Raw genomic sequence first — 10,463 nt, forward strand, 5'->3', positions numbered from 1 at the left:
GCCCCTTTGCTATGTACTGGGGGCTATACAGATGGAGGGGCTGTGCTGCAGTTTTTGGAATCCATTCTTGGTGCTTCAACCTGCTATGTGGCCTGCAAACTGCCAGGGTGGCTGGAGCTGGGACGGAGGGCTGTCCTTTGAGCCATGCATCACATTCCTGGCTACTTCCAGGGATAAGGCTTCTAGAGACACCCTCTAGGTACATCTGGTGTTCCTGGGGGTTGGCAGGAGGACTGTGATGTTCGTGCCTTCTCTGTGCCCTTTCATATCTCTCTGCAAATAGTGATTCTCTGGGGGCTAGGGGCAAAGGTCCTGGAGGACCACCACCTGAACCAGGTGGCTAGAACCGGCTCAAGCAGAGACAGGTGCTGTTGGCCACCCCAGAAACCCACTGGGGATCCAACTCCAACTCTCTGGGAAGCAAATGCTCCCTCTGACACCACCCACGCTCCCCAGGCCATCCCCAGCCCCACTCTCCCAGATGAGTACTATGGCCATTACTTGCTCTTTATTGTAGGAGGGCACACACATGGGACATGCCAACACTTGGGGCCATAGGCATGCAGTTTACTGCACAGCTTCCCAACCCCAAATGCTGCCCTCAGGGACAGGGCAAGTGTGGGGAGGGGCAGCTCCCACCACAGACCACCACACTGTGGGAGAGATGGACAGCAGGGTCCTCCAGCCTCGGCAGTGTGTCCAGTTCTGGGCTGTCTAGTGATGCCCTCTCTGGGAATCTGAGTCCAGCCCCAGCCAGGGATACAGAAGGGCTTTCAGCCAACCCAGGGAGGCCACCAGCCAAAGGGGGCTCTGCAGAGGGGTTCTGGCCAGCCCCATTGCTGCTACCTCCCCTTACGAGCTGCAGCTTCTCACAAGGGATGCCGTGGCTGGGCCCGGTTGAGGCCACGTGGCTGCTGGTGCGCAGCTCCTGCCGCAGCGCTTTGCCCAGGAGCCAGCGGCGCCAGTACCGCCGTAGCTCCGACTGCACCTGGGGATATGTGGAGGGTAGGGCCAGTCCCTGGGCCTCTCTGGCCTGCCCTGGCCTCCCCAGGTCCCTCTGTGGTGTTCCTCAGAACCATGAAAGCTGCAAGCTAGGCACAGTAGTGCTTTCCCCATCACCAGATGTGGGGATGCCCCCACCCCACCACTGTGAACTCTGAGGACAGCGCTGACACATCTTGGGGACACTGACACCCAGTGCTGTGGCAACTGTGCTCAGAACATGCAGGCAGAAGGGACAGGAGTGGCCTGAGCTTGACCCCAGTTGGGGTGGGCTGGGCATCCTCACACTCTCTGACCCCAACATCAGGGCAGAAATGATGGCCTCAGACCCCCACTCACCTCCTTGTTGAGGAAACAGTAGAGGACAGCCACCAGCAGGCCCTAGAAAGAGAGAGAGAGAGTGTGTCAGTGGCAGTGCCCTGGGCCCTGGGGTAGGGGTGAGGGTAGGGGGCAGGCAGGCACCTGGAAGGAGCTGAGGAAGAGGTCGAAGAAGAGCTTGGCAGAACGCAGGGTGCCCTGGGCGTGCTCATCAGTCACAAAGGCGAAGACCACCTCATGGACCCCCAGCAGGGGGATAAGGGTCAGCGTGGACTTGGCCAGCCTGCACAGGGGCAGGGCCTGAGCCACCCTGTGCCTGCCCACACCGGCCTTGGTGTCACACCCCAGCCACCCTCTGGCCCTCAAGGTCCCCAGATGTGTGAGGCACTGGCCCCTGCCCTCACGCACCGGAACTTATAGTCCGTGTAGTGCATCTGACGGGCTTGCAGCTTGGCCACAAGAAGGTGAATGATGCGGACAAAGATGACGAAATTGATCTGTTTGAGGAGGGCACAGGCTGGGGCAGCTCTCAAGCCCCAGGGTCCAGCTCTGTGTCCCTGGCCGACCCCATGTGTCCCTCCTGCAGGTGGGCTTGGCAGCCAGATGGGCCTTGGGGCTGGAGGGACAGCCTGGCCTGCTGTCCAGGGTGCTGGCCAGTGTTCTGAGTGCTGGAGCCTCCCTCCCCGTCCTCTTAGACCAGGCAGAATGCTGTCTGTCCCTGGACTATCCTTAGATAGTCTGGGTGTACTGCCTGCCAGACCTTCCCCTGGGGATCTCACCAGGATAGCCAGGAAGACAGGGAAGCGCAGGATCCACCAGAAGCCCATGTTGTCGTTGCTGGTCCAGCACCTGTGGGGGGGGGGCACTCATACCCTGGGGCACAGTCCACTCACCCCTCAACCCCACAGTGGCTCTTTTCTTTTTTTTTGAGACAGAGCCTCAAGCTGGAACCTGCCAGCTCAGGTGTATGTAGCTGGCACCTTAGCCGCTTGAGCCACAGGCACTGAGCCCCCACAGCGGCTCTTCCAGGATCCCCTAATATCTCCAGAAAGGAAGGCCCAAGGTCACCAATCACCCCATCCAGGCTCCACGTTTGCCACCCCCTTGCTGCCTTTGACCAGAGTCCCCCACCTGTTGCCCTCAAGGCCTTTCTCCCCACTCAGTTCATACTCACTGGATGTTCTCAAACAGACACCTGACCACTGCCCAAGGGATGACAAACAGCATGGGTGCACCTGCAGAGGGCAGCAGCTGTTGTCCCAAGGCCCTGGCCAGCCTGCCCCCACCACAGCACCAGCCCACTTACCCCAGCCAATGCCCAGGTAGAGGGTGAAGCGGCTCCTCTCAGGGAGGGTGGCACGACCCAGCAGGCTGTGCAGGTGCACACCCTCTACCAGCAGCCAGCAGTAGTTGGCCACCACACCGTACTGCATGAACACAGAGGCCACCCGGCAGCCAGCCACTGCCTAGCACAGGGTGCAGCGTGAGCAGGGTCACACTGCCACCTGCCCACCAGGGCCAGGCCTGGCTGGGAGAAGGGTGGAGTGCTCACCCCATCACTGAGCCAGATGCTCACACTGAGGTCGTCACCAATCTTCTGGCTGTAGCGGGTCTTGATCAGCCGGTCAATGACTAGCACAGAGCAGGCCTTCAGCATGAAGGACGCAAACAAGTTCGCGTGAACGTAGTTCCGGGTGCAGTGCAGCTTGCTGCAAGGACAGCGAGTCAGCCCCACTGCCTTCCTCCCTGCCTGGCCATCTGTATACTGGTAGCACCTACCTGAGGCCCAGCAGGGTGGCCAGGGCCAGGAGCAGGGCCCCCAGGGACAGGCTGTAGCCCACCGTGTACACCCCCTGAAAGCTGCTGTACATCTTGACCACCTCCTTCTGCAAACCATAGTGGCTGGTCAGGGCAGAGCAAGGCTGCCTCCTGCACCTCCACACAGCGCTCCCACACCTGCCACAGGCTGACCTGGACCTCCAGTTCCTCATCGTCCAGCTGGCACTGGGAGGCATTGCGCCACGGCTGTCCCCGGGGCCCCTGCACCCACTGCCCATCAGGGCCGCATCTCTTGAACACAAAGCGGTGCTGCACTGGGGGTGCAGACAGGCTCTGTTAGCCCCAAGCCCAGGCCCGGCCCCTTGGCCACCCCATCCCTTGTGGTTACCTTTGTGGTGCCAAGGCAGGTACCAGGGGCAGGAGATGTTGGCTGTGGTGTTAGGGGGCGTGTCAGGCCAGCAGGAATACTTGTCAAAGGTTCTGTTACAGACCAGCTCTGCAGAGGCAGGGCCCAGGGTGGGGGTGGGAGGAGGGGCTCCCTTAGCAGGGCCTGGCCTGAAAGAACTCTCCTTCTGGAAGCTGGGGTGCTGGTGGCCCATCTCCTCTTTCAGACTGTAGCCAGGGCTGCTCCCTCCTGACCTAGGTCTGGAGCCAGGTTCCCCTGGCCATCTGCCTTCCCAGACCAACTGTGCCCACCCCTACCTCCAGCCTAGCCTATCCCTGAGTGCCAGCTTCCCCCAGGGCACCTCTCCAGGGAGACCACCTATCGCAAATGTATCCCAAACCCATCCTAGGGTCTCCACTCTGGGGGCTGAAGGCCGATGCTATTGGCATCCGTCCTTGTTCCAGTGCTAACGCTGTAACTCCCTTTGCTCAGCCTGGTGGCCTTGCAGGGGGGGTTCCCCTGCCTGTCTCTCTACACTGAGAGTCCAGATCATGATACCCAGGTCTAGCCTGAGCCCTCCCCAGCCTGGGTGCACTGCCAGCCTTCTAGGTCCCATGTCTCCCACCAATTGCCTGCTCATTCTGGGCTCCATGGGGGGCAAGGATGAGTCCCCAGGCTAGGGCAGCCAGCCGGGGCAGCTCTACCCTTTCCATCACCACTTCCCAGCTGTACAAGTTCTGACCTCTCAGTGCTCAGTGACCACAGTAAGGTTGCCTGTAAAGGTGGGATGGGACCTGGGGAGTGACAGGTATTCCCAGCCCTGTAGGCTGCTTTGAGGAGACAGCCCTCCTGTGGGGAGAACACAGGGTTGGGAGGCTGGAAGGCCCTGTTGGGGGCTCACCAGTGGGGGGGGGCAGCAGGCTCTGATTGTGGTAACACTGGTCGCTGTACAGCTTCCACTTCTCAAATAGGAAGTCCATCACCTGAGCAGAGGTGGCCTGCAGCTGGGGGCAGGTAGAGGGGCCGACAGACAGGACAGTGCCAGTCAGCGCAGGCTGTGTGCAAAGGGCCCACCTGTGCAGGAGCACTCACCCTGTAGGCCAGCAGCAGCAGCAGCAGCAGTAGATGGCGGTGTCGTGGCCAGGTGGGGGACATGCTTCCAGGCAGCTGTCTCCCACATCTGGCAAGGGCTGCACGTCTGGGGCACTGGGGTCCTCGCGGGTGTGGGTCCTCCTCCACAGGTTGCTGAGTGGCAGAGCAGTGGAGTATGGAGAGTCCTGACCAGCAGGGTGTCCTGCTGCCCTAGACCCAGCCCAGAGTTGCAGAATCCTCCTGACAAAGCAAGAGCTGAGAGCAGGAGACGCCAGAGTGGTCCCTCTTTGCCAGTGTGAGGCTAGGGGGCCTGACCAGCTTCATGTGCTGGCAGTCCTGTTTGGGACACAGGGGCTGCATGTCTGCTCTGGGTGGGGTTGGCTCTCCTGCTACCTAGGGCCGTCTGTCTGGTGGCCCCTCTCCTCTGTGCTGGAGGCAGCCACCCTCCTGCCTGGTCACCTACCCAAAGCTCACAGAGGGGGGCCAGCCTCCCTGCCTATTCCTAGCCCCTAGGAAAGCTGGCTTGCCAGGCAGACCTGACTCAGTATGCTGAGGGTGACAGTGGTGGTGCTGGGACCACTGGACCGCCAGTATCATGGTGACTGAGGTGGCCAGGCCAGTTCACAGCTGTGCCAGGGGCCAGGTGTGTGGAGTATACGCTTAGGATGGTCTGTATCACATGCATGCCCCTCCCAGCACTAGAGTGTCCAGGTGCCCCCCAGGGCCCTGGCCAGAGCCAGCAGCTGGGGTGGGGCCTTTCACACAGTCTTTTGCTCCAATAGAACCTCATGGGGAAAGTGGGAGGAGCTTTAGGGTGACTCTACAGGGCACTCTAGGAACCCCAAGAGCCTGCAGGGATGTGATAAGTCCTTCTTCTGGGCACCCTCAAATGGGGTCAGAAATGTGGCCAGATGGCTGAACAGACTGCTGGCTGCCCAGGTGGAAGGCAGTGCTGGGAGAGACCCAGGGAGAGTGGAGGCTTTCTGGCGCTGCTCCTGCACAGATAGCCCAGTGACCCAGCAGACACCTGGCTCATGGACCTCCCCAGCGGAGAAACCACCCAGGCTTGGAGCTTCAATTAAGGACCTGCAGAGTGGGGGGTTCTCTCCAGGAGAGAAGGCAGCAGGCAAGTGAGGGGGGAGGAGCAGTTTAGGTCCCAGCCTTGGGGTCAACCAAGGGACCTTATCTTTCCTGATTCTGATCAAACAGCCCCATCTGCTGTGCTGCCCTCATAGCTTAGGACATGGGCTGGCACAGGGGAAGAGTAAGGGTGCTGGCCCCCAACCAGGGTGATGCTGGAGCCAGAAGAGAGGTCGTGGGCAGACAGGTTCAGGGGTGCAGGAGAGGAAGAGTAGGATAGGGGTAGCCAGAACAGGGTGCATATTGCAGATGCAGGTAGGGGCATGCAGAGGAGGCATGCTGCTGATAAGCCGCCCCTGCCTGGGGCCTGCAGCCAGGCCTGAGGGGAATGCATGCTTAGGCCAGTGCAGGGAAATTGGGACCTTTGATGCTGGCCTCACCGAACCCAGCAAACAGTGTGGAGAAGAGATGGGGTGGACACACAGACCAAGGCCTGCCTTCCAGCAGGGCTCAGTCAGTCTGAGGACCCCAGAGAGAAGCAGGGCCCAGGGGCAGAGAGGAGGAAGAAACTCTCTATGTCCTCCCAGCAGGGCACTGGGAGCTTCCCATAGAGTCCAGTGCCCACAGGCTGGACAGGAGTCAGGGCACCCCTCACCCCAGGTCCCTCCAAGTCAGGCCCCTCCTCAGAAGAGGTGGGGCATGGTGGGAGCAGGGAGCCCTGTCCCTAGTGTGCACCAGGTGAGTGTGGGCAAGGAAACTTCTAGGCACTTTCTGAACGGTGGATGGGTCTGGGGCACTGAATTATAGCTGCATGCAAGGCTGAGGTCTGGCTCGGCACCTATAGCTCAACCGGCTAAGGCGCCAGCCACGTACACCTAAGGTGGCGGGTTCGAATCCCCAGCCCGGACCCGCCAAACAACAATGATGGCTGCAACCAAAAAATGGCCAGGCATTGTGGCGGGCGCCTGTGGTCCCAGCTACTTGGGAGGCGGAGGCAGGAGACTCACTTGAGCCCAGGAGTTGGAGGTTGCTGTGAGCTGTAATGCCATGGCACTCTACCCAGGGGGACAGCTTGAGGCACTGTCTCAAAAAAAAAAATAAAATAAAAGGCTGAGGTCCCAGGGTCCCTGTGGGAGCACTCGGGCACAAGTCTGACCCTGAGAAGAAAAGGGACCTGGCGCAAATAATTCAACTTCCAGGCTGAAGACTCCCGAGTCCTATCACTGAGGAGAGGGCTTTGCCACACTAAGGGAAGAAATAACCATGCTCAATCTGCCCACCCAGGGGATAGATTTTCTTTCCTTTTTTTTTTTTTTTTTGAGATAGAGTCTCACTCTGTCACTCTGAGTAGACATCAACCTCAAACTCCTGAGCTTAACTGATCCTCCCACCTCAAGCTCCCAGAGTGCTGGGATTACTGGTGTGAGACACCATGCCCAGCCTCAGGATAGATTTTTGTTGAGGTGGGTGACTGGAACCCTGGGATAAGAGGCAACCAATGTGCTGGAGTCACTCCCAGCTCCACTGTTCTGGCCTCTTTCTGCCTTATTGCCCTTGGTGGCCACAGCAAGGGGTCCCTACCACACACCCTCCTCTCTATGCCCAGCCCAGAGGGCACACACACGTAGGGGCAAGCGAGGCCACTTACTGGCTGGTGCCATTGCCACCCTGGCAGAACCCATGGCTCTTGGGTGCTTGAGGTTCAGCCAGGGCCACAGACCTAAACTGGGGAGGGGCCGCTAGGACAAGTGGATGGACTGTTTGTTGGCCAAGGCAGGCAGGGTGGGGCTCCCTCAGCTTGAGTGTGGAAGGGGCCTCTCAGATGCTTTGGGGAGTCCCTGAGGGTTACTGAGGTGGGAGGGGGCTGTTTATGTGAAACCAAAGCAGGCAGGGAAGGTCACTGCCCCAGGGCCTGGATGGGGCCACAGTCTGTTGACAAAGCCTGATTCCCGGTCCTCCCCCCAAGGGGGCGGGGCAGGCCTGGGATGCGGGCCAGGGTGTGCTCCGACCCCCTCACCCCTCATGTCCCTAACACAAGAGGACAGAAAAACAGCCCAGCCCCGGCCAGACCGGTCCTCAGAGGATGCGGGCGCAGGGAGGTCAGGGGTCAGCCGGTTCAGGGGCCGCGACGCAAATCCCGCGGCCAAGGGTGGGGGGCGCTGGAGAGGGCGGAACAAGGCAGGGCAGTGACCAGCGCTCGCTGCGGGTCAAAGTCACAAGTGTGGGCCGCGGAGGAAGAGCAGGCTACGCGGGGTGCAGACGCCCCTCACCCAGCCCGGGCAAACTTGGGTACCACTGTAGGGTCCTGGGGCGTAGGGGCCCGTCAGAGCTGGGGCAGGCGCCTCAGGAAGTGCACCCGCGGTGCTGCCTGCGCGCCCACGGGGAAAGGAGGCCGGAGGGGTCCCAGAGGGAGCAGCGAGTCCCGCGCAGAGTGTGGCGGCAGGACAGCGTCAGGTTGCCACCGACACCGTTCTACCGAGGCCGCCCCCCTCCGAGGGGTCAGGAGGATGGGGGGAAGAGCTGAGACCCTGAGCCTGCCCGACGTGCGGGACTAGGTGATCCTCCAAACCAGGAGGGGACATCGCAGGGTTGGGAATCAAAGTGTCGGACCGGGTGAGGACGGCGACTTGCGGTCCACGAACCTATCCGCACAGCGCTGGGGCCCCCACCGGCCAGCTCCCCGCTCCCCGTTCCTGGATTGGAACGTCCACTCGGGCCGCAGCCCAGGTGCTCACCACGCAGTGCCGATCTGGGCTCTGGCTTGGCTCCCGCCGTCCTCGGGGCGCGTTGGGATCTGGCCGCTTGCTTCCGCTGCGCTGCCGGTCGGGGTCGGCGCCGGCTCCGCGCCCGCGCCCGCGCTTGCCCAGCCGCGCGCAAACTTTCCGGCGGCTACGCAGGGCGGCGGAGCGGAGGGGGAGGGACAGGCGCGGGGGCGGCCCCGCGGGGAGGCAGCCGGGGGTCCCGCTCGTCCCAGGATGCAGCATCCCCCCCACTCCCAGCCCCGCGGCGGACCTGCCGACTCCCAGCGGGGAACCTTAGCTAGAGCCCTGGCCCCACGGAGCACGTCCCCGCAAACCCCGCCCCTCGGAGTCCCGCACAGTCGACCCCAACACGCAGACTCCACGTGCAGAGCCGGTCTCGAAACTCCTACCCCTCAGATCCTGTCCCGCGGACCCTTGCCCCGCAGCCCCGACCCCTGGACCCTCGTCCGTGGACCTCCGTCCGGGCTGATGGTGGTCACGTGGGCCTCGGTCACCGCAGGGACGCGTTGGGGTGTGTGGAACCGTCGCCCGCTGAGGGTAGGGGTTGTGACTCAACGCCCCTTCCCCCTTCTCCCTCCTTGTTCCTATTTCTGCTCCTCCAGTCTATTGCCTCCCAGATGTTCAGGAAGGACTGATACCCCCACCTACCCCCTGCGGCTCCTGGGTGACACTGCGCGTGCCAGTGCTGACCCACTGGTGGCTGGGCTGCAGGCCCAGGTGTGTGGGCAGCTTGAGGTCTGACTGACTTGGCCAGGTTGCCCCCCTGGGAAGCCATTTAGCCCTCTCTGTGCCACATTCCAAGGTCTGGTGAGCCCCTTCCGGTATGCCCAGGCAACACCCCCGCCCCGCCCCCAGCTGGCTACCTGCTCTAACCCCTGCCACTGTTCCTCCACCGCTGGCATCTGCTGTCCATCCCTTCCCAGAGGACCAGCAGGCTTGAGCCAGAATGCCCCAGCCACCCTCAGAAAGACATTCCCTCCTCCCTCGCCCTGCAGCCCAGGACCCAGCAGAACCTCAGCCAGCCCCTCACTGCCTCATCACCTCCCCACCCAAGCCCAGCTCTGTATCACAAAACCCCATGGATGCTTTGGAGCCTCATCTTTCCTGGCCTCTCAGCATCCTGCCCTCGTTTTAGAAAGTTCTCCCTGGGAATGTGACTTCCAGATGGGCACTCTCCTCCACTTTTCCTTACTTCCCTCTTCTTCTGGAGAGAGTTCCTGCACCACCCCTAGTCTTTCATCCAGCTGTCCAGCCCACTCTTCCACCTACTGGGCCTCAGCCCCCCCAGTCCAGCTCCTCCTGCCTTTCTCCTCCCCCCTGCCAACCACTGCCTGCCTGCTCCCTAGATGCTGTCCCTTCAGCCACTGCCTGCCTGCTCCCTAGAGGCTGTCCCTTCAGCCACTGCCTGCCTGCTCCCTAGATGCTGTCCCTTCAGCCACTGCCTGCCTGCTCCCTAGATGCTGTTCCTTCCTTTTCAGCCCCGACCCCCCATCCCACCCTTGGGCCTCTTACCCTCAAGTTCCCAGGGCAGAGCTGAAGCTGGTTTCACTGCCCAGGGGGAGCCAGCAGGCAGCTCCTAGGCCTTCCTGCCCCCTGGTCCCTCCACTGCCACCCACACCCTCAGGACTCCAGAAGAGGAGTGCCTTTGTTGACTCACAACAGCCCACCTGAAATCCTGCCTCAGGGGGGCATTTCCTATGTTTTGGTTCAGGCAGTGGCCAGAGGCAAAGGTCAGAAGGCAAAGGTCAGAAAAGTCTGTCTCTGCCTGAGTATGGGCAGTCCCCATCACCTCTCTTGCCTCCACTTGCCCCCACTCACAGCATCTCCATCTCTGGTGGCACAGACGGGGTTTTGTTCTTGGGTCCTCTCATCCTCTGTCCCCTGCTGCAAACAGGGTAGGGGTGGCTGGGCTCTGCACAGGTAAAGTGCCTGTAGGCCTCAGGCCTCCCACATCCCACGAGTTTCTTTCTTTCTTTCTTTCTTTTTTTTTTTTTTTTTGAGACAGAGCCTCAAACTGTCCCCCTGGGTGGAGTGCTGTGGCATCA

At 61.3% G+C, this 10,463-nt stretch overlaps 1 protein-coding gene and 1 long non-coding RNA gene across 6 annotated transcripts; one reads left to right on the plus strand and one right to left on the minus strand.

The window, feature by feature from the left end:
• Positions 1 to 486: 486 nt before the first annotated feature.
• On the minus strand, positions 487 to 9,953 carry GCGR (glucagon receptor). Of its 5 annotated transcripts, none has more exons than XM_023511043.1 (15): positions 9,931 to 9,953; positions 8,392 to 8,949; positions 4,577 to 4,729; positions 4,386 to 4,488; positions 3,488 to 3,595; positions 3,292 to 3,413; positions 3,100 to 3,206; positions 2,873 to 3,029; positions 2,627 to 2,786; positions 2,495 to 2,555; positions 2,100 to 2,169; positions 1,729 to 1,817; positions 1,465 to 1,603; positions 1,342 to 1,383; positions 487 to 988 (listed from the first exon to the last, which is right to left on the minus strand). In XM_023511043.1, exons 2-15 carry the CDS (start codon positions 8,638 to 8,640, stop codon positions 602 to 604), a joined length of 1,947 nt encoding a protein of 648 aa, XP_023366811.1. In that variant the 5' UTR covers positions 8,641 to 8,949; positions 9,931 to 9,953; the 3' UTR covers positions 487 to 601. The 5 variants fall into 5 exon arrangements, with proteins under 5 accessions (XP_023366811.1, XP_023366812.1, XP_012658387.1 ...); XM_023511044.1 differs by lacking the exon at positions 9,931 to 9,953 and adding an exon at positions 9,067 to 9,217 and having other exon boundaries at positions 1,729 to 1,769; XM_012802933.2 differs by lacking the exon at positions 9,931 to 9,953 and adding an exon at positions 9,067 to 9,216.
• Positions 5,056 to 6,987, plus strand: LOC105886660. Its single transcript, XR_001161100.2, has 3 exons — positions 5,056 to 6,169; positions 6,206 to 6,480; positions 6,772 to 6,987. It is a non-coding gene; the product is annotated as an uncharacterized LOC105886660 (long non-coding RNA).
• Positions 9,954 to 10,463: the final 510 nt, after the last annotated feature.

This window comes from Otolemur garnettii, unplaced genomic scaffold (genome assembly GCF_000181295.1).
Source record: "Otolemur garnettii isolate 467f Iridium unplaced genomic scaffold, OtoGar3 scaffold00018, whole genome shotgun sequence".
NCBI classification, from domain to species: domain Eukaryota; kingdom Metazoa; phylum Chordata; class Mammalia; order Primates; family Galagidae; genus Otolemur; species Otolemur garnettii.